The sequence below is a fragment of the Ochotona princeps genome, chromosome X (assembly GCF_030435755.1).
Source record: "Ochotona princeps isolate mOchPri1 chromosome X, mOchPri1.hap1, whole genome shotgun sequence".
NCBI classification, from domain to species: domain Eukaryota; kingdom Metazoa; phylum Chordata; class Mammalia; order Lagomorpha; family Ochotonidae; genus Ochotona; species Ochotona princeps.
Window position 1 is genome coordinate 74,449,472 of NC_080865.1, and position 23,901 is coordinate 74,473,372.

Below are 23,901 nucleotides of genomic sequence, written 5' to 3' on the forward strand. Positions count from 1 at the left end.
AAGGTTCCCCTCAAAGATGTTTCTCCATAAACAAGAGAATTCCTGGCTTCCATGGTACCTGGCCTTGGGACAAAAGGCCAGAAAGGTGTCACTGGCCAACTTTCTTGGTCCCTTTCTAATGATAAAGAGGCCAGTCTGAAGCCCTCCCCCTTGGCAATGGCCAGAGACAGAATTGGGCTGAGGCTTCAGGTGGGGAATAGATATGTTAATGTCGCCCTTGTCTCTAGGGGAAGTATTCCTGATAAGTTAAGATATGCACTTGTCTTGGGAGAGCCGTGCTCTGGTGAATCCAAAACATGGTGGGGGAAAATACCCCTTTATATTTGGGAAGAAAAATGACTTGGGGACCCAGAAAACCCTAACTGCCTACTACCCAGTCTAACTCCTCTCACACTATTAAAGTGAGTGAATATTTGCATGGCTTCAAAGAGTTTTGATGTAAAGTTTCAAAAGTGGCTAATGCATACTGGTGTTTATGTTTATTAGTAAAGATGTTTTCTAATTGTAAAGTTGTTCTAAGTTATGGGATTATTTGTTTTTCAATCAATTGATCTATCAGATATTTTAAGCCTACTTGGCACCCTTCACAGTCATTTAACAGTCATTTAAAAACTCAAACATTTCAAACTTGCTGATTTTTGATATTCCCAGCGAGGCCTCATGAGAATATCAAAGAATCTATCTCTCATTTTGTAGAGGTGACCACTGATTAGGCTGTTTGGATTTTACTAAAAGGTGTAATTTTATTGCATTATTGTTTACAGCTATTATCCTAATGAACAAGGCCTAGAGCCCTAAGCAGTACAAGTGTGTGTAAAGTCCTACAGGTGGTTCCACAGTGTGCTGTGTAAAGTAAATAGATGTTTATACTTGTTATTTTATAATTCTAACAATGAATGCTTAATTTTCTAGGTTCCAACAGACGCTATTGCATCCATTGCAAATAGTGCTAAAGTTAAACAGTAAGCTACAGGTTCCAACTAAAAGCATCTTTAACTTAGGTTGCTAAGAGCAAGATATAATTCTAAATAACTGGTAATACTTAAGAGATTTTTCAAAAAGTTGTTACAAAAGCTATTTTGTTTTATAATGTATGTTATCTGGTATGCATGTACATGTTTATGTGGCAAGCTATGTAGTCTTTCCTGTGAGAAGAATTGAGGTTGCTGCCGTATTCGGGGTCAAAAAACCCTACAGTAATAACAGAGCTCAGCTCTGGCTATTGTGGCCACTCAGAGAATGAACCAAAGATGGAAGAGCTTCCGCTTTGTCTCTCCTTCTCTGTAAATCTGACTTTCCAATAAAAATGAATAAATCTTTTAAAATTAAAATATAAATATAAATATAAATATACAACCTTGCTTTTCCCCATTTTTTACGCTTCCAAGAACGGATTCTCCCTAGCATCATCCCTCAATCTTCTTGAGGGAGAACCAAGGGACAAAATCAGGATATCAGTTCCCATCACTTAGCTGTTGTCATGACAAAGTCATGGAGCTGCAGCCCATCCCAACCCCCATCTCGGAGTTATGATCAAAGAGATGGTGCCTGAATTTTCAGCTTATCTTCAGAATGGGAAGAGGAAGCCAGTAGTCTTGCCCTTCTGATGTCCTTTTTGTTCTGAATAAGGTGCTAGATATTGCTACCCATTGTGAATGAGTCCCCTTTATTTTCTTACCTGCCCTTTGAAATTCTCATTTGTTCCCCCTCCTGGAGATACCCTCAGGAGATGTTCAGGTCTTTCCTTCTTTGGATCCCCCTCCTGTCACTATGGCAGGAAGCCTTCTCACACTCTCTCTTTAATAAATCTTGCTTTGTTTACTGAAACTGTCTACATGAAAATTATTTTTTCATGTGAGACAAAAAATGAAGTTGCTGTCTTTCACATCAGATTCCCCATAACAAGAGGGAAAATGTGTAAGATCAGGACTGCCCTGGAAAGTTCATGTTAGAAAGTCACCAGTTATTCTCCATATTTGGGTTTGTTTTTCTTATAAATATGCTTTAAGTTCCTTTGCTGGTAAGTTTTGGTTCCATTTGAGATTTAGACAGGTGGAGAGAATGTGGAAGAGCATTCAGAGGTATTTTTGTAGGCAGGAAAAGAAAGGTGAACTCTGTCAGCAAGAGTGAAACGTGAATGAACCTTACAGACCTAGGGCTGAGTCAGGGGGTGTCAGGGCGGATTGGATAGGGGGAAGAGGAGAGGTGTACAAGAAGTAGCTAAGATGTTCCCAGCAGAAGATTGGGTCTGCAAACTGGAAACACTTGGCTGAATGGCTCAAATCAGACTTTTCCTCTAGGCAACTTCCTCTTTCCCTCCCATCTGTCCACACATCCTAACGCTTCCATATTGACAGCTCCTTGCCTCCACCCCATCACTCCACCTTACTACTCTGACCTTATTGAGGGGTCTCTTTGTGTCCACATCCGGACTTTTACTTTTTTTTTCTATTGGAGAACAGTATTTATTTATTTATTTGTTTAGCTTCTTTTGGAGTTCAGATCACCGTTGCTGCTCAGGTATCAGTCACTGCAACACCACACCATTGTGTCAGCTGCTTTCCTGTGTCAGTGTCCAGGTACCCCTCTACTGTTGTTCTGTCCTCTCCTATTTCCTGGAATGTATCCTCTCTGCTTCATCCTGATTAAATGTTTTTCTGTCCCTTTAAACATGTCCTTACCCTTTTCTACCATCTTGATTCTCCCTTCTCCTCCCCTCCCCCCCACTTTTTCAATAGCTGTGAAGACCTAGTCAAGCAAGACTTCACATATGCAAGTCATCCACCCTTACCCTCAGGCTCCAAAAGGCTATCTTTCTTTAGAAACACAAAACACAAACATAGGGTGTTCTCCCCGGAATTAGCATTCTGTTGAATCAAATCAAAAAGAGATACCAGGCTGTAAAACTATAATGCAGGTGCTCCAAGACATCATTTATGCTAAATGCTTACTGAGTTCTGAGGAAAGACAAGTGGAAATCACAGGAATATGGGACTTCTGAAACTCAAGAGAGAGCCTCAGAATCTTCTTGGAGGTCACTTAAAACAAGGACTCACTGGGCTCCACCTCTAGGTTTTCTCATCTCAGGACTTCTGAGTGGTGGGACCTGCAAATGTGTGTTTCTGACAAATGCCTTGATGCTGATGCGTTGTCTACAGTATGAGAGAAGAGGGAGGTTGGACAAGAAATGGAGTGTTCTTGCAAATGAGTTCCTTCCAGCATTTGATGGTTCATTTATGCATTTAATATTTTAAGCAATTTCAACCCATACTTGTTTCTCCATTTATCCATTCTTTCAGTGCTCACTAACCTAGACTTCACAGATCACCACAATTTAGAAAGGAAATAGGGCATGATACCATGGTGTAGCAGGTTTGGCCTTCATCTGCAGCACCAGTTTCTCTGTAACTTACCTTTTCAAATAAAATTAAATGTATCTTTTCTAAAAAAGAAAAGATAGTTTGATTTGATTAGGCCTCTCTCAGGGTTAGTCACTTTTTTTTTAGGGCTTTCAAAACAAATACATACTTTTGCCCTATTGTGAGCAACATTTCATAAAAGAAAGGACATTCTTAAAAGCAAATGTTTAGGACCATAAAGATAAAGGCAGATCTTTAAATGGAATACATTTTACTTCTTTTTGTAAAAAAAAAATAATAATAACACAAAGAGACGTTACTGCACATTTTGTGTGGTTCTAATTCCAAGATAACTGAGAAAACACCACAATGTCATTAGTTTTCTTTCTCCATCATTGTCTGGTGAAAAGTTTACCATAGACCACCACTGTTGGCTATATCAGTATTTGGGAACCACTGATGTAAACCTTTCAACCTCTAGGTATATTATCCCCAAGAACCTTGTGTGCTTGGCCTATAACTTGGCTTCTTGGATAATTGTGACTTCTCACAGACAGAATCTTGTATTTTCTGCAATTTCCCTTTTATTTTTGTATCCACCTGAAAAACTTTGAATGTGTTCACAAATGTTGCCTGTTTCATGAGAATTTGCTGAGCATCACTCTGGAATTTTATTTCATGAATGACGTTCTCATAGCACTTGCTCTTTTGAATTGCGCTCATCTATTTATGGCCTGTCTTCAAGTCTGGAACTCAAAGATGCCTGGATACAAGATCTAACAGTTGGAGGGCACCTTGAGCATAATGAAACTGAACCCCTCTAATGTATAGCCTGGCCCACAACCATGCCCTTCCTTCTAGCCCCATGTGTCTGTCTCCCTTAGCACAGAGTATCTTCGCCAGCCTTTTATCAAAAGGAATTCACTGATTTATTGGAGTGATCCCCAGGAGTCATACGCTTCTCCAATTGATAAGAACCTTAATGGTCAATATTATCTGGAAAGAAATCCTGTAACTACATTCAAATACTGCACCACATGGGTAGGAACCCACAAGACCACCGTAGATTCCCTAAAGATGACAGCACTGCTAACCAACTAAGTCTGTCTTATAGGTCTGTCTATAAGAGCCTTCACACCTGACTCCTTGGGGAGCCTGGCAATTAAGGAATAACTGCCCAGCTCCTTGCTCTGTGCTTTGCAATAAATGCCTACTTTCTTCTATCATCTCAATGTCAGTGATTGGCTTTCCGTGCATCAGGTGAGTGGAACCATATTGGGGTTCTACAGTAATGCCTCCAACCAGTCTGCGGTGTTGTTTGACAATAATAGATAATGCTCTAGAGGGTCTAATGAAAACCGTTACAATGAGTTAGAATGAGATAGACAACTAGCAAATTTTGCTGATACAGTGAAAATTGTTTTATCATCATAAAACATACATAACAGAGAGCAGTGTGTGCCATAGCAGTTAAATTGCCGTTTAGGATGCCCACAATATTGTGCAAAATTTTGAGACTTGGGTCCTCTGTTTCCCATACAATTTCCTGTTAATGAAATTTCTGGAAGAGTGTGCTGATAGATTAAGTACTTGGGTCCCTGCCAGCCACATGTGAGACTTAGATTGAGTTTTAGGATCCTGATGCAGGCTTAGTACAGTTCTGGATTTTGTGGACATTTGGACATTTGGGGAGTGAACCAGCAGATGGAAGGTCTCTATCTCTCTTCACATTTCAAATAAAATAAGTCCTTCATTAAAAAAAACCACAAAGTTAAACTTACCATCTCTACTACTTTTAAGAATACAGTTCAATAGCGACAAGCATTTGCAAATGTATACAAATTGCTAACTAGATCTCTAGAACTGTTATATCATGCAGCACTGAAACTCTGTATCCATTAAACACTAGCTTTCCTCCTCTCCCCTAAGCCTTTGATAACTGCCACTCTACATTTTTTTACTACTTTAGAAACTCTGAGTGGAATCATACTGTGTTTGCTTTTTTGTGACTAAAATGAACTTTTAGAAGATTTCATTTATATTGGAGCCCAGGATAATCAAGGGGACAAAAGTGACCTCATGAGAATTCAGACAGCTCAGACCTGTGAGTAGAAAGTCTGTCAGCTCAAGGCCTAGCTAGTCTGATAGGTGTATTCATCTTTTCTTCCTTTTTTCTAATTACTTATTTTTTATTGGAAAGGTTGATTTACAGAGAGAAGGCGAGACCAAGAATAAGCTCTTCCAACCCTGTTGGTTCACTCCCCAAGTGGCAGCAACAGCCAGAACTGAGCTGATCCAAAGCCAGGAACCAGGAGTTTCTTCGGGGTCTCCCTTACGGTTGCAGGAGTACTAGCAGTTAAGGTATCCTCTGATGCTTTTCCAGGCCACAGGCAGGAAGACCGATGGAGACTGAAAAAGCCAGGACTATGCGGATGACAAATACTGACCTTGTCTGTGCACTTTATATACAAGAAGAAGTCATTTGAATCCTGCTCAGCTTTGGAAGGAGATCTGAGTTCCTACACATTGTAAGTGTGCTGGGATGTTATTTATGATGTTTTCATCATACACTGATCCTCAACTTCCTTATCTCTGGAATTAAGGGGTTGGACAAAATAATGTCTAAGTTTCCTGCCAGCTCGGACATTTTGTGGTTACATGATCATCAGTCCGATAACTTAAAAAAAGAGAGCAAGAGAGAGACAAAGAGAATTCAAGCCAGAGATATTGAAATCAAACTTTATTTCTGGAAAATGACAATACACACATCTTGCAAATGTACACAGAAATAAGAATGCAATGGAGAACAGCTTGAGAGCCAAAATGATTGCAAGAGCAGCTCTTTGCTGCCCAGTATTGAATGCTGTGAATGCAGCATCCAACAGTTCACAATACCTTACACACAAGGGGAACTTCTCTAGACAACCTTGAAGTCCTCTGACCAAAGAAAGCCCTCATCAAATTGGGAAGGGGCTGTGGGGAGAGGGATGTTAACAGGCATAGGAGTTAAAAAGGGTCTGCTCCCGGCTGGTTTCAATGGGCCTCACCTAACATATTAGTTCAAAGTGAAACAGCAAACCAAAAAGAAGAATATCTTCTGGAAGAACTGTTTTTTCAACAACTGCTGTGCATGGACTAAGCATTGCCTGGGAAACAGTATTGAATACAAACCCATATCCTTGTCATTTCCAGGATTAAACTCTTCTAAAAGGGGTGAGAATATTCTAAGATATTCTCACAGAACATCTGTTGTATTTGTTTTTCTGTTTCCAAACTGTCATTGATTATTGATGAAGCAGCCTTCTAAGATTTCCAAGTACCTTAAAACTGCTACAAGGATACAGGGCATCATTTTCTGTTTCTTACTTATTGTTCTTGGATTATGTGTGATTCTGAGAACTATTCAATTCTGTAACATAATCGAATTGTCAAAGACACTCCTACTTTACCACAGATTTTTGGTTTTTTTATGCCAAGAGGAGCCGAGTCTTTGATCACAACGCCACTCTTTGAGAAATGATCATTACGTGCTGAGAGGCTGTTGGGAAATGTCTTTCCCCACTCCTTTTTTGGCTTGCTTCTTCTTTGCAGACTTTACTTGGCAAGAATTACTGGCCCCAAAGAACAGTTATTTACAACTATAGGACATCTGGGAGCAGGGAGGGAGAGAGGGAAAGGAGAGTGGGAAGAGGAGTCACAAGAATAATATATTATTTTCAGAGGGTAAAATGAGTTATTTAAGAAATGAGATGTACAATACCATGCATTTACTCTCCAAAGCTAGTCACTAGCAAGCTAACGCCTCTAACACTACAACCACCAATAACAGCTGTTTTGCTACAGTTACTCAATTCTAACTACAGCTATGGGGCAGAAAGGGTGGGCTGATTCCATTTTAAGCTTTTTCCCTTTGAAAATGGCCATAAAAGTATTTTCTGTACAAGTTTAATGGCACAAAAAGGTGACAAAAGTGTTTTAAAGAACTTACCACATGTAAGAAATGCAAAATTCACTCAAACCATGCATTAGTTGTATACAAGTCATAAGGGATCATTGGCTTCAAGCTGCAATATGTTACAGGTCCATATATTGGAGACATTTGGCATAACCTCTTACTTGGTCAAACCCCTTTAAGATAACTTTGAAAGAAAAATCATCGGAAAATTTGACATTGCATATATGATTGCCAAACAGTGACATTTAGAAGAGTTATGCACTCTGGTGAATAAATTAGCATCTACAGGGTGCCTACTTTAGTTCCACTAATTACTGTAACATGGACTGCTTGCGAGGGATCTTGAACAATTGGTGTCAAAAGCAAATGCTTCTGTGAATCTCTCAGAACATAGGGAAAACTACATTTCAATTAAATGAATGTTTCCTTCAATAGTATGGATTTGTTAAATACTCCTTTTGTTTAAATCATCCCCAATTGCCTACCAGTATTGTTTTCATTCACTAGTTGGCAAGTCCAAAACATAAGGCTACTGCAAATTGCTTAACAATGCATATTGCTTAACTTTAAACAAATTGTTCCTCCCAACCTCACCCTGCCAAACCAAGTGACAGGAAAAATGACCTGTGGTCTCTCATTATACCATATTGCAGCTTTTACAATGATAAGTAGTTGAATAAAATCAATTAGTATGATTTAGCTGATATGAATCCATGGGTGGATTTTCTGTTCAGTTTAATATTTCTCTGAGCACACTTCACTGCTCCACGACATGGCAGACTAAGGAAGAATCACACAGTATCCTAGACAGTGCTCAAAAGGTGAAGATCTAAAGCTACATGAATTCTAAAGGAAACTGCTTGAGAGGATCTGTTGAGGCTAGAGATGAAGAAGAAAGGCCCAGGATCAGATTGATTCCCCTCTACAGTTTGCTGATTGGCCTGGGATAGGACCGGGTATATTTGAGTTGGATAATACTTTTTGATCAATCCCAAGGCCAAACTTATTGGGTAAGAAAGGCATATGTCCCATGTCCAGAAAAGTAAGAATGAAAAAAAAAAAGTGAAGGAGAGAATTGTGCAAAACAAAAGAATGATGTTTGTTCAACGGAAATGAGGCAGTAACTCAGATTGTGAAGTAAGAGTATAGGGAGCAAGAGAAAGAAAGAAGAGACAAAAGGGATACACAGAGGAAGCAGAGAAGCAAAAAAATTGAGGCCCTCAGGGTATTAACTCAGAAATGGGAAATTCTAGTGCCTTCAGATCTTCTCATTAGTCAACAGGGAGCTTGCCCTGACTTCTGTTACGATTTCCTAACTCTCTGAACCAACCCTCAGCTCTGATCAGGAGCAGAAAGATTTCCCAATTCCCAGTCAGAAAGTCCTTACTTTGGAACCCCAGGTGGAAAAATTGAGAAAAAAATCATCTCTGACTCTTGAAGATTTAGAAGCCAACAATATGAGGGATGAAAAGTTAGCCTCATCAAATGATAACCAGTGTTACCCAAGCTATACCGAAGTGGGAGGTCTGTGGGATCCTTAACAAGGAAACAGGTGGGAAACAAGACCAAGAGGCTGACTACAAAGATGACAGTCCTTGGAAATGATGGGAATCTCTGGAGACCTGGGTATGGTAAAATGGAGGAGGCATGTTTTCCTAAAGGAATATGAGGGAAAATATTCTTTACCCAAGCATACTAACAGTGATAAAGAGGGAATTTTCCAGTCTTTGAGGGCAAAAAGTGGAAGAAGTAAGGAGAAACTGCTGATCTAGTAGGTTACCCACTGGAGTCAATGCCTACGGATTTAGAAATCCACATGTCTTGGCTGCCGTGTAGTAAGAGCTTCCAACATTCTACCCATTAGAGAAATCAGGTCAGCTAGCCAGAAGAATAAACTTGGGAATTCATTTTTAAAGAAATGACCTACATTGTCTTAATTCAAAAGTGTAGCCTTTAGGGTCAACTAAAGGACAATCCACTGAATTGTAACACTAGTAGACTGGGTCTGGGCCATGAGCATCAGGAGAAGCAGATGGAGATGCTTCTACAATCAAATGTTTCGTTTGAAGAATCCTTGCTCCAGTTGGGCATACATGCTAGGTTTATGAGACTATTTTCATAAAACTGTGGATGGGCTTACATATAGGCTCACCTTGACAGGGTAGAATTAGAGGTGTGGTGACTTCTAAATGTCATATTGAGAGAAAGAGACCCTGGAAGCTTAGCCCCTTTGTTACAGACAGAAGGTGCTAGATCATTTCTAACATTATCAAGGGCTGGGCCAACATCCAAATGCTTGCTATCTCTCGAGTCCAATACCTAAAACAAAGGACTGCATGCTGTCACAGATGAGACAAAAAAGTCAAACTGCTTAACATAGTGAGGGCATTGCATGTGAGAAGTTTGGCCGTGGATCCAAGTGGCCCTATATGGGCCCAGGACAAATACCAATGACATTTTTTAAAAGAAATATCCAATGCTTTTTTTCTTAACAAATTGGAGCACCATGAAGGCAGTCATGAAACCACTCTATTCCTTCACACTGCATTTCTATCTCAGGGAGCGTCTTGGCACAGATGCTTCTGAGGTGGGTTGAACTTGGGAAAGTTGCCCATGGATATGCCAGAGCTCATTCTGGGGGAAATGAGCATGCTTGTTTTCCCATTCCAGGGCGATGTGTCTTTTTTTTTTTTTTTCAAACCATATAAGACTCAGATTTGAAGGGAATTGAAGGGACTAAGGAAACAGACACAATTTTATCTGAAGCAAACCCTGGACAGTTGGTTTAGTGCTTGGACTAGGAGGTTCTAAGAAGGATTTAAGGGCTCAGTTTCATCTTCTTGTCTTTTTCAGATAGTTACTTTAAGGCTCCTTGTCTACTGAGCATTGAGGAGGAGGAAGAGCAGAAAAGGAGAAATACTTTGTGGAGTGTATATCTTTAAACTGAACTAATGACTACCCTTTAGTTACCAGGAAGTGCCTTGCTATGAGGAAAACTACATGTTCAGTATATGTGCTGCCAAAGCGATCACATAAACCACATGTTCAGACCTCATTGCCTGGTTGCTGTCATGGAAGGCCACAGGATCAGTGTACACAAGATGGGTACGGTTGGTAGAGCATACAACATGCTATTTTGGTGCAAACAGAAAGAGCCAATGTTTGGCATCAGCCAGGGTATATTTTAGCCCTCAACCCCTTCCTTATCTCAGGAAATTATCCCTGTCATGGCAGGATGGGATAGCGGATATTGTGGATGAGGGCAACCACAGCAAGACCAGGTTATTTGCTGTGGCTTATCTCAGTCCAATATTGTAAAAGAAATCCTTGCCAATGAATGGTAGCCGTACTAGTTTTGAAAATGCTGTAAAACCATCTCAGAAAGTCAGAAGGATCAAAATGATGGCTCCACTCGTCCTTTCTTCCTTTTCCTAGTCTGGAAATAAGAATCATACCCCTTTGCCTGGGACGATCAACAAGTATGGAATGACATGAAATAAGCTGCCAAGGGAAAACTGGGTTTCTTCTAGTCCATACAGAGAGAGCAGTACTTTGGGTGTGGGGGACATTTGGAGGGCTCCTCACGTTGGAGCAGTGATTCCCTGAACTGGAGAGAGAATATCAGGGACCCCATTGTTGCTACTGGCCCTTGGTGTCTCCCTCTCTTCAGGGACATCTGCAGCCCATGTGCAGAGAGAAAGGGCCATATTAGGTTGCTGGATGGATTTCCCGCTGAGATCAGGAAAGCAGCATGTGGTTCCAAGATGCAACACGACCCTGGGCAAGAATTCTCAGGAGCCTAGTAGAAAGGCAGCAGTGCTTAGTGGAAAACAACCTTGGAATAAAATCCAGGAGATGTGGGTTCTAATCCTAGCCCTGCCCCAAGCCAGCTGTGTGACCTTGGGGAAATGACTTTACCTTTATGTCTCCATTTCCTGGCTTGAAAAATTAGGAATTTAGAGTAGATGATGTGATCTTAATGTTCCTTCCAGCTAGGAAACTCTATGATTCAATCTAGGCTAAGACTAAAGTCTGTAAGGACACAAAGCAGTCATGCTAATGGCTATCCTTTCCAAAAAATAAAGAGAAAAAGGAGCTTTTCTCTAAATTTACTCCTAGTTAAAACTATGTATGACGTAAGTAGTTCAGCCCAGCCCTTATATATATACATTTTCCCCTTTGTCGTCCCTATTTCTATTTCCTTAGGGAAGAAAACTCAGGAGGCAGAAATGAGCAACAGATGGATTGCATATGTGTGTGTGAGAGAGAGAGGGAAAGGAAGAAGTACAGGGAGTGGTGGCAAATGTTTGCCGACTTGACGTTTGCTCAGTGTGCAGAAACCAACACAATGGGAACTGGAGAGGTACAGATGAATTCAGTAAAACAAAATAAGTGCTGGGTGAACAAGCTCAGTTACAAACAAAATGTTTGCACTTGAAAAACAAATGGGCCCATTTAAAATGTAATTTAATTGGAGGCCTGAATTTTGAACTACACCAATCCCCCTTGAAGCGGCAATTTAGAACAATTTCCTTGTAATTGATGAAAAGAAAGATGTATAATGTACTACTGCCCAAAATATTATTCAAAGATCCTTCTAAGAAAAATATGTCAATTTAGTATTTTCTGGTGGTACATAGATCACAGAAAAGGAAGTGCCTAGGGAGCTAACCTGGAACCTGAGCATAGGGAAACCGGATGCTTCCTTCTGGTCCTGCAGGCCTGTTAACCCATCTTGAAATGAAAGTACTAGATTCAATGAGAGCTCAAAAACTGTCATGGGTGGAGTGCTTGGGAGGTCTGGCCTGAAGTCAGATCTCCCACTGCTGTCTATTCCCGTCTTCCTCATCCCAAGTACCAAATTTTTTCCCCCCAATTAACACAAACGGTTCAGGCAGGGAGGCACTAAGAAAATCCTGAGCTTCTAGAAAGAATATGGACTGAGTAAAATGTATTTCTAAACGATTTGGAATGACTCTACAGATAAACAAAATGCCAAAAAGATGGCCTTATAGTTTGTGGTTCTTACTGATTTTATCCAGAATCCAGTGCTATCATCATCTCACCTCAGAACCAAACATGTGTGGTAGTTTAGAACATGTGAAACTTGTCTAGGAGCATCTTACTTACCCCTTCCATCTTTGGGCTAATCCCTACACAATGCGCATCAGCGATGTCACCGAGTTGCCACCGACCCACATTAGGGTATCCTGCAGTACTTCTTAATTTAGAAATGCGAGTGCACATGTACGTGTATGCACATGCGCACGCGCGCACACACACACACACACACACACACACACAATGAGCTCATTCTATTTAGGGTGGAGGGACGCCTGCAAGTCATTCAGTAGCCACAACAGCTTGGCTTTGAATGATGCACTTTAAAAATTGTCTCAACACTTATAAAGAAACTTCATATCTGCTAAAAAGCAAACACAGAATTGGCATGCATGGCTTTCCCTTAAATTGTGTTGTCTTTGCCATTATGGGCTATGATTGAAGACAAAAAGCAGTGCTATGAACCGGTGCCTCAAAGACTGAGGACTATTTTTAAGTGATCAATTCTTAGTAAAGTGAAATCCTTTCCAATGCTAAAGACAAGGGAAAGGTTTTCATGTCTTCTGTAGGAAATATTAGGATCATAGGTAAAAAAGAGTTGTTTAAAATATGCTGTAACATTTCATTTAAAATATAATTAGAATGTCTGGTCCACACTGAAATTAGTAATGCAAGCATAACTGTTAAAAAGCTATCAAAACACTGATTCTATTGAATTGGCCTCTACTATTCGTTTTTTGTCCTGGAGGTTTTTCTGTTTGGCAGTGACAGCATGATTCCTAAGCTACATTATTCTTCTGCTTTTTTTTTTCGGTAAGTTTTCTGCATGTGTTTTTTAGACAAAAGAAAATCACCAGTTTATAAAAAAGGAGCTTGAAGAGTTTGCTCCTGAAATACAGACATGAGCTTTTATAAAAAGGATATTGATTTCTTGCTATAAAAAGCGACGGAAAGGTGTCAGACCTGAAAACAAATTCTCACAGTGTTTTCAGAGTTGGCTGTTTACAAGGCATTCAATAGAACAGAGATAGATAGATACCATACTGTTCATTTAGTAACTCAGTATGTTAACTTCCCAGAGGGATCAGGTATATGGAGTCCCTTGCCCCAAACTCTTAACAGTTGCTCATTGATTCCAAATTACTCTGGTGGAGAGGATGGCCAGGAATTCACTGTGCTTTGTAAATGCTACTGAAAACTATCCGTAGTATTTCCTCCACTTCTGCCTAGCACTGTAGCCCTAAGCATCTGGTGTCACAGTGATAAGTTGCTGGTGTTTCTCCCCCCCTTGACAACCAGAACTGGTGCTAGACAACACACTGGGAGCTTTATCAGAATCGACAACCAAGGCTGGGGAGCTGCCTGGGCTGTCCCCCTGGGATCCTCCAGCTTTCTCGAGATCAGAAGACAAGGGACACTTATGATTGTTATTGTTGGGTCCTCCAATGAGATTTTTTTTCCCCACACAAACATTTTAAGTGCCACATATACAAAGAGCACTCTACAGAGGAAAGACTGTAGTATATGGGGAAAGTGACACAGGAGAAAACAGCAAAGATATCTAAGCATTCAGTAGAAAGGTCATGGAGTAGCACATTACGCACCCCTGGAAAGTTAATCCAAAGGATGGTTATCAATCTATCTCTAATAATTGTAACTGTGGATCAGTGGCCTAGAGGAGAAATTACAGAAAAATAAACCCAACATATTACAATGTGTTTTGAAAGTAATAACAACAACAAAACCTTGAAAGCACCAATAGCCCTGTTGGATTCTTGAACAAAAGTACTCTACTTTAACGGTAGGCTTGGATTTTTACTCTGGACTCAACATTCTTTCTCCCTTCACATGGAATCACCAAGTGAGTCTGAGTCATCCAAGGACAGGGGCAGGTACAGATCCTGTAGGAAGAAAAAAAGAAATAAAGTTAATTTTCTTTTTTAGGACATTGTGAGATCTGAAATGGTTGTTTTCATTTTTTCCTTAATATTGCCTCTAATTTTTATTTTGAAATGATTATAGATTCACAGGAAGTTGAGAACATACAAACAGTGATGCTTGTACTAATGTATCTTTCACACAGTTCCGTCCAAAGCATCACATCTTGCACTTTCACATGTACTCACTTGTGTGTATGTGTGTACACACGCAGGCAGTCTGATAAAATTTTATCCACGTGTGCATTTTTATGACTATTGCTACAGTCAAGATGCAGAACTGTACCTCACCAAAGGGACTCCCTTGTGCTACCCCTTTATGGCTGCAGCCACGCCTTCCCCCACCCTTAAGACTAGGCAGTCAATAATCTGTTGTCCACCTCTGTAATTTTGGTATTTTAAGAATGTTACCTAAATGAAACCATATAATACGTAACAATGTGGAATTTCTTGCTTCTTGGCCTTTTGGCTAAGATCAAATGTGGTTTCTAACATTTTGGAATTGGCTTTGTTCAGCATGATTCCCTGAAGAGTCATCCAACATACTACATGTATTAATAATCTGCTCCTTTATATTAACTGAGTTGAATTCCATGATACAGATGTATCACAGTGTGTTTAACCATTCACCTGTTGGAGGAGTTGGTGAGATGATTCCAGTTTTTGGTTATTGCTAATTAAACTACTATAAACACTCACAGGCAGGTTTTTGTGTGAACGTAAATTTTCATTTCTTGGGTTGTGATGAGCAATACAATATGATTGCTGAATTGTATGAAAATCATGTATTTAATTTTGTAGGCACTGTCCTATTATTTTCCAATATGACATTTATATTCTCATTTGCAAAATACTAGTGTTTCTCTTAAGCCACATCCTCACCGGTGTTTGGCGTTTTACTACCTTTTATTTTAGCCATTCTTGTGAATTTCTAGTAACATATTGTTGCGGTTTTAATTTACATTCCATGGCTTCCTAAAGTAGTTAAAATATTTTCATGTGTTTAATTTGCATCTGCAGAATCTCAACAGTTTTTCATTCTCCCCATCCTCAAAAGGAGCATAGTTTAGAAATCATTACTGTCCTACACGTGATCAAAAAGTCAGCCAAGAAAACTGGAACATTCATGATCAACTCTGCAGATAAATTTATGTGAAAAGCAGAGAGACAATGAAAGAGATAAATGTATCATCCTTCCAGGGTTTGCATTGGCAGGTAGCTGGAGTCAGGTATTGGAGCTGAGGATGAACCCTAGATTCTCCAACATGGGACACAAGTGTCTTAACTGCTGGGCTAAATGTTTGCTGCAAACTGACTTCTTTGGAATTTGCCAACAACGCACGCTTACAACAGTGCAAGAAGCATTTATTCAAGAAAACTGATTGAATAGCATAAGAATACTAAGGGTGCTGGTGCTTTAATTTTGCCGTATTTCCATTCTCCCTCTCAGTGCCAAAGTAGCCTTGAAAATCAACAGTCACACATAAAATCTGTGAAAAATGGCAATCTAGTAGCCATTAGAGAGTATTAGTTTCTCTAATGCTGTAGACTTAGCCATCCATAGGGCTTTTGTTTGTTTGTTTGTTTCTGTTTTTTAGTTTTGTTCTGGTTTTTAAAGAAAAAAAAAACTGTGACATATTCCAGGGAATTTTAGCCAGAACATGTTCAGGGCTAGGTGTTTTCTGAGAAATGACGTGGGAAGGCCCTGATTTCTTATCTTTGGCTGAGCTTGTGTTAGCACCCAGGGAAGGGGAAGCTAAAGCTGTGAACTGCCTGGGAGAGCAGCTCATTTACACAGAGCCATGTAGCAAACACCTACAGACTGTATCAGATCAAACTATGTAACGAAACTGAACAAAATTATTTCTCTCATTCATAACTGCCATTATCAAAGGTGAAGGAGAAATAACCCCATTACCAAATAAAGACATTAATTCCTATCAGAAGTGTCCTACAAGAAATAGAGAATCCTGCGGGGAGAAATGAAAGGACACTATATATTAAATTCAAATTCACATAAAAATTAAGAAAACCAGTCATTAGTGTTATGTTATAGTGGGACAGGCAGCTGTTTGCAACGCCAACATCCAATACCTGAGTGCTGGTTAAAATCTTAGTTGCTTAGCTTCCAATTCAGCTTCCTGCTAAGGCACGTGGGAAGGCAATGGAAAAGGACCTAAATGCTTGGATCCTTGCCACCAATGTGGGAGACCTGGATGGAGTTCTCAACTCCTGACTTTAGCCTGGCCCAACCCTGGGTGTGGTGGGCATGTGTGGAATAATCCAGCAGCTGTCAGATCTTGCACTCTGCTTCTTCCTCTCTCTCTTGCTTTCCTTTTTAATAAATAAATCCTTTTACCAATTGAAGAATATCAATAAAGACAAATGTGTAGCAAGTTCCAAAGATAAACTCATTTTCATTATTATTTGCTTTTTCAAAGAAATTTTATTATGTATATTTTTGATACTGATAACATGATTTTTTTGTGGATACATACAGAAAGTAAAATAGCTTCTATAGTGAGCCAAATTAACATATCTAGCATCTCACACCTTTTCGCTTGAGGAAAAAAAAAGCTAAGCTCTACTTACTTACTAATACAATACAATTTTATTGATTACAACCCTCATTTTGTATAGTAGATTTATTCATTCTGCACATGTGTCATCCTGCTTGTTTTGCAGTCCACATTGGCTATCTCCTTTCCAACCCCTAGTAACCCTGCTTTGTATTTTTTTTTAATGAAAAATTCCACAGATAAATGAGATCATGCAATACTTGTTTTTCTGTGTCTGGCTTATTTCAAAAGACAACTGCATGAGCTAGTAATTATAAAAACATGTTGATGGACTTATGTGTAAAGACAATCTGTATGCAAAAAAGAAGGAAAAGAACAGAGCCATATTATAGCAAAGTTTTATATATAATTTAAATTGTTAAAATCTAAAATTAGTTTTGACCTTCAATATAACCACTAGGAAATAACTCCAAATAAAACTATTTTTAAAAGAAAGGAATTTGTGCCCAGCACAGTAGTCTAGTGGCTAAAGCCCTCGTCTTGCATGTGCCAGGATCCCATATGGGTGCCGGTTTGTGTCCTGGCTGCTCTGCTTCATCCAGCTCCCTGCTTACAGCCTGAGAAAGCAGTAGAGAACGACCCTGGGACCCTGCACCAATGTGGGAGACCTGGAAGAAGCTCCTGGCTCCTGGCTATGGATCAGCTCAGCTCCAGCCATTGTGGTCACTTGAGGAGTGAACCAGCAGATGGAAGAAGAGCTTTGTCTCTCCTTCCCTCTGTAAATTTGACTTTCCAATAAAAAATTAGATATATCTTTTTTAAATTAAATTTATTCATTAATCACTAGATATATCTTAAAACAAGAAAAGAGGGGAATTTAAATGTCACACTGGAAATGCACATTTAACACGAAGGACGCAAGCATTGAGTAAAGAAAGAAGAAAAATGTATGCAGGACATATAGGAAATAGAAAAGTGGTAGATTTCATTTCTATCTTCCCAGTAAATTTACCTTAAGCATCTTATATAAAACACTTAAATTAAAATATAGAGATTTGCAGTATGACTTTAGGTAAAATACAATACAACCCTCTGCTGCCTAAAAGAGAATCAATTTAGTTTCTAAGACCAAACATACTAGAAGTAAATGGAGGAAAAAGATTCACTATACAATCAGTAACAAAGTAGGAACTAGAATGGTTATAATAATATCAGCAAGTGAAACTGAGTTTAAGAAAAAATATTATTGAAGAGAAAGGATATTTTATGACAAAAAGTTCAATACACTGAAAAAACATAGTTATTAATGTACAACTAAGAACAGAGCACTAAAATACAGGAAGCAAAACTGGTGGAACTCAAGAGAAATAGGCAAACTACTATAGTAGTTGAAGACTCCAATATCTCACCTTATTAATGGGCAGAATAACCAACAAGAAGACTATCAAGTAAATAGGGTATATGAGCAATAGTATAATCAAATATATATTACTGTATACAACAGAATTCATGTTCTTCTAAAATGCCCACGGAACATTCTCCAGGATAAATAATATACTAGGCCATAAAATAAGTCTCAATAAATTGAAAATGATTGATAAATTCTTGGACCACCGTGGAATTAAATTAGATCGCCGAAACACAAAGACATCTGGCAAATTCACAAGCATGTGGAAATTAAAGAACACGCTGCTGATTAACCAGAGTCAAGGAAGACATCGTGAGAGAATTTAGAATATACTTTGAAACGGAAGTGACAACAGTAACATACTCAGACTTATGGGATACTGCTAAAACAGCTTTCAGAGGGAAATGTCTATGATATATCAGGAAGCATCTAACTGATAGAAACAGAAAATAGGTTCGTGGTTGCAAGGTGTTGTATAGGCAAAGGCTTGGAACTGTTAATATTATGCAGGGTTTCTTTTAAGAGGGATTAATATGTTCAAAAATTAGGAGCAGGTTTTGACAAAGCTGGAGTGGGACACCTATACTCCATATCAAAGTGCCTATGTTCGGGCCTGGCAGCATGGACTAGCGGCTAAAGTCCTCACCTTGAATGCCCCGGGATCCCATATGGGCACCAGTTCTAATCCTGGCAGCTCCACTTCCCATCCAGCTCCATGCTTGTGGCCTGGGAAAGCAGTGGAGGACGGCCCAATGCATTGGGACCCTGCACCCGCGTGGGAGACCAGGAAGAGTTCCTGGTTCCTGGCTTCGGATCAGCGCAGTACCGGCCCGTTGCGGCTCACTTGGGGAGTGAATCATCAGATGGAAGATCTTCCTCCCTGACTCTCCTCCTCTCTGTATATCCGCCTTTCCAATAAAAATAAATAAATCTTTAAAAATAAAAAAGTACCTATGTTCAAGTCCTGATTCTACTTCTGATTTCAGTGTTCCTGCTAATGCACACAGTAGGAAGCCGCAAGTGATGATAGCAGTAGTTGGGTTTCTGCCAACCCTGAGGGAAAATATGGCTTAATTCCCAATCCCTGGCTTCAGCCTGACCTCGACCTAGATGTTGCAGTCATTTGGGGCGATAGATCTGTGTGTGTGTGTGTGTGTGTGTCCTTTCTCTGCATCACTCTACCTTTTCAAATAAACATACTGTGACTGTCAGTGTATTCCATAAATCTTGCATAGAATGAATCTCCCCTCTACTAGAAAAAAGTGCAAGGTTAGGAGTCAGAAGGCTTAGATTTCAGGTCAAGTATTGTCATTTAACTTGCCCTATCAGAATCTCTGCTTCAGTATCTGAAATTGAGGAGGCTGTGAACAATGAAATTGTTAATGTTCCTTTTTTTCAGTTGCCCCAAAACAAGAGAAATGAGACAGTTATGGCCAAGTTACTAAACTCACAGGGTATGTTTCACATGGTACAAAAGGCTATCATCCAAAAATTTAAAAATAATAAATGTTGGGTAGGATGTAGGGGAAAGGTACTCTAATCCATAGTTTGTGGGAACCTAAACTAGTACAATTACTGTGAAAGACAGTATGAAGATTCTGCAGAGATCTGAAAATAGACCTACCGTACAACTCAGACATCCTACTCCAACTAATTTGCCCAACTGAAGTGAAATCAGTATACAAAACAGTTTTTGTATATCCATGTTTATATCAGTTCAATTCATAATAGCTAACATATCAAATCAACTCAGATGTCCAGCAATTGATGACTGGATAAAATATTCCATTTGGAATACTACTCATTCATAAAAAAGAATGAAATCCTGATTTTGCCACAAATGGAAGCAACTGGAAACCACTATGTTTAGTGAAATTAGCCAGTGCCCAAAAGACAGATGTCATATGTTTCCCTGATCTATAAGTAACTAATACACAGTATACAAAAGCAATGTTAATCTATATGAGCAAAACTGATATTTTGTCATTTGATTATTGTTTACAGCTCTTGTCTATATTCTCGAGGAGCAAGTTTTTTTTTTCTATTTGCTATTTGTTGAATTCTTTGTCTAATGGTAAATATAAATGTGAATTAAGGAAATTCTAATGCCTAATGTTAAGCCTGCAATTGTGAAGTGACCTGAAAGTATGCCATTATAAAAATTAAACAGAAACAGAAAGAAGAAAGGAGGAGGGTGGGCAGTGAACATGGGCAAAAGGGAAGGTAGGATAAAAAGTATCACTATGGTTCCAAAGTTGTGTTTTGAAACAAATGAAATTGTTTCACTTGATATAAATAATTATACATACATATGTGTGTGTGTGTGTGTATGTATATAAAGAGATATTTTAAAAACATGGAGACCACTTTGAGTTCTATCACACTGAAGCACTGGGGTTCGGTGTTCAGCCCTACATTTAATTGTACAAAAGACACTTCTGAGCAATTAGTTGATCAGTGGAAATAATTATTTGGAAACATTGTTCTGGAATTTATCTCTTTTTTAATTCCAGGGAAAGAATTTTGAGAAGATTCCATTTGCTGCTGTTCTGACTTGGGATGGCTAGAGCTGCAGGCCATGGAGAGAAGCCACAAGACTTGGCTTTGTGTGAACTTCTGTACTTCCATCAATTTATTGTGTATTCAAAATGTACTTTCTTATGGGTAGAGCAACCTTCAGGGAAAAGAATTATCTCAACATTCTGCTGTTGTTGATTGATATGCAAAAATACAGAAACACACATATTGCTTAACAATACAAATAATTTGCACCTGAAATTCATTTGCTTAGTCCCTTGGAGCCTTACAGAACAAAATGTTTGTAACAAATACAGCTGTGCTGGCGATACTTTTGCATTAGAGAAAACAAAAAGTTGCTCTCTGGTCCAAGGAGCTTATAGGCCAAAGGAAGTCAGGGAGGAGTTCAGAGAAACCTGGCTTCTACTTTGTGTTTGCTGTTTCCCAAATGTGTCCTGCACTTGTATGATGGTGTGATTTTGTTGGCTGAATTTTTCGAACGCTGGAATGCCTTTTCTCTTCAACCAGCCATCAAAAGCTTGCCCAGCCTTCTAGGCCACAGTTCAGAGTTACTTTGTGAATAATTTTCCCCATCTCCCATCCTCCTTGGTCTCCTGTAGTCCTTTCTTAGCTCTTGATTAGTACACTAACCAAATCTACTTACATTGGAGTTAGTAGTGCCTGTGGTTTAACAGTCAGTACTCTGGTTTATTCATCAAACTACCTAGTCAAGCACTTGTAGAAGACAGGACTGGAAGTGGAGGAAATGTATATTGAAATAATGTGACTTATGTGTTCACGTATTATAGCAAATGTGTTTTCTTTTAATCTACAGACAACTTTGCAGGTAAAATGGCCTTGCAGTTGAAGTCATGGGTGAAATCAAAACAATGAGAGTTCTTTGTAGACTTTTTGAGCATCTTTAATACGGTATTGTCTTCAAAGACGTTTCTCATTATGTTTTCATTGACTCATACTGGGCTGTGTCTCTGCACCTTTTTTTCCTCATCTGTTAAATGGAAACAGTATCCACTCTATCACTTTCTCAGGGATATCACAAAGGCAAATGTGAAAATGACCATGTAAAAAAAATGAAACAGAATAGAAATACAAAATGTTGTTTTTGTTAACAATCCTAGGATTTACTTCACATCCATATTGTAGCACTTGAGTATGTGGACTTTGGCTAACCTCATTGCAGCTGCATTAAAGAGGATTCTCCATGAGCTGCTTCAGAGGAGAAGCCAAAAGGCTGATTACAGCTTAGGGCCCCATCACAGCCATCAAACACTACCAAAGGGATGCTGGGACTTCAAGTTTGTTTCCAATTGTGCAGGAGGAAAGTGGTGGCCTCAGCCACCTGCTTCCTGTCTGCATCATGACTCACACCTTTCAGGCCCATTTGGATGGAAATTCAGATGAGATCTGCTCAGACCCACTGCCCAGGGAGCCTGGTGATGCTACAATTTAGGTGGTTGTGGAAAGAAGCACAGAACTGGGACCTGAGACCCAGCGGCATGAGCCAAGCTCAAAAGACATTTTTTAGTATATTCAGAAGAACCAGTTCAGCCTCCATTCTAGGTGATGTAAGCATTGAGGCTAGAACCTCCTGATAAGATGCACTGAGAGGAACACAGCGTTGCTGTGATAGTCCTGCCCCAAATGCTAAGTTTGAATCTAATCACAAGGAGACATCAGACAAATTAAAGACATTCCACTGAATAACTTCATTTCTACAATATACTGTGTTTGAAGTTTAAAAAAAAAGTTTGAGGAAATTTTCTAGATTAAAAGAGTTAAAAAGGGACAACATAATTCAATGTTATATTGGACTGTAGATTGCATCCTGGATCTGAAAAATAACATTATTAAGGAAATGGATAAATATTGAATATGAACTGTATTGTATAACACTATTATGCCAGTGTTCAACTTCTTGATTTTAATAATTGTACTATGGTTATGGGAGATAATATCCTTCTTAAGAAATACACACTAAAGTATTGAGGAGTAAAAGGGTTTGGAAAATAGCTAAATGAAATGTGCAAGTGGCCTGTAAAATATTTATTTTAAAGAAATTAAAATATGCAAAAGTTGTTGAAAATCCTATTTCAAAAAGTTCATGGAAATTGCTTTAAAAAATCATTCATGGATTTCAACATTTTTTGAACAAAAATAATTTTCAAGTTCCATTTTCATTGATTTTTTTTTGAAGTATCCCCATAGATGTATGTACATACTTATATATGAGAGGGTTTTTAAAAATTTCAAAAAAAATCTGTATCATGACAAAGCTATGCATGAATTTTAAAATTACTTTTCTATTTCATTTTTCACAGTTCTTGAAATATATTGTGTGTGTATACACAGAAAAGAAAATAAATGAGATAAAATAAAACCTTGTAAGTCTGTGTAAAGAACACACATGGCTCATTATTCTTGTAATTCTAGAAGTTTAAAATGATATAACATCTTTTAAAGTTTAAAAAACAGTGAACATTGTACTAAAATTTTAAAGTTTATTTAAAGTTTGCAGTATTATTAACTTTTGCCTTTAAAATATAATTTAAAAAATAAACTGATACACTAAAATTGCAAATGAAAGAAAACAGTGAGGCACTTACAATGTGGCCACCTGTGAACTTGTTCAAGTCCACCAATAGTCAAATATCTGTTTTAGAATTTAGGAACAAACAAAAAACTACAATTCCACTACTGCCTGCAAGTTTAACCTGGAGAAGCAGCTTAACAGTGCCAGCACTGGCACTGATGGGTTTATGGATGATACGTCCTTAGACAAAGAGAGCTGGAAAGCTTAATGACTCAAATGTGCGTACCAAATGTCCCAGCTGCCTCCACCACTTTGGAAAAAATACTCATAGTAGATGCTGCAGTACGTCAAGTTTCCCAAAAGGAAAGTAGGAACAGAACTATATGGGGGAAAGGTATAATAAGACATAATGTAGAAGGTTTTGTGGACACTGGAACGATAGAGGTTGATTCTTCCTATCCTGGGATATTCACAGCAAAAGGTTTTGATTCCATTACAGGATAACGGAAAGCTTACTACTGCACAAGCAATTTTCATTCGTTTTACAATTTCTGGATAGCAGTGTCTATAGAAGTTTAGCAAATTCTCCTCTGG

General features: G+C 38.8%; 1 protein-coding gene across 1 annotated transcript in view; it reads right to left on the minus strand.

Annotated features, from left to right (window-relative positions):
- Nucleotides 1–13,187: 13,187 nt before the first annotated feature.
- DCX (doublecortin) overlaps nucleotides 13,188–23,901 on the minus strand; it is a 114,905-nt gene continuing 104,191 nt past the window's right edge. Inside the window, exon 6 of the mRNA XM_004590201.2 lies at nucleotides 13,188–14,276. Coding sequence (XP_004590258.1) covers nucleotides 14,220–14,276 — 57 coding nt within the window. The 3' untranslated portion in view covers nucleotides 13,188–14,219. The remainder of the gene's footprint in view (nucleotides 14,277–23,901) is intronic.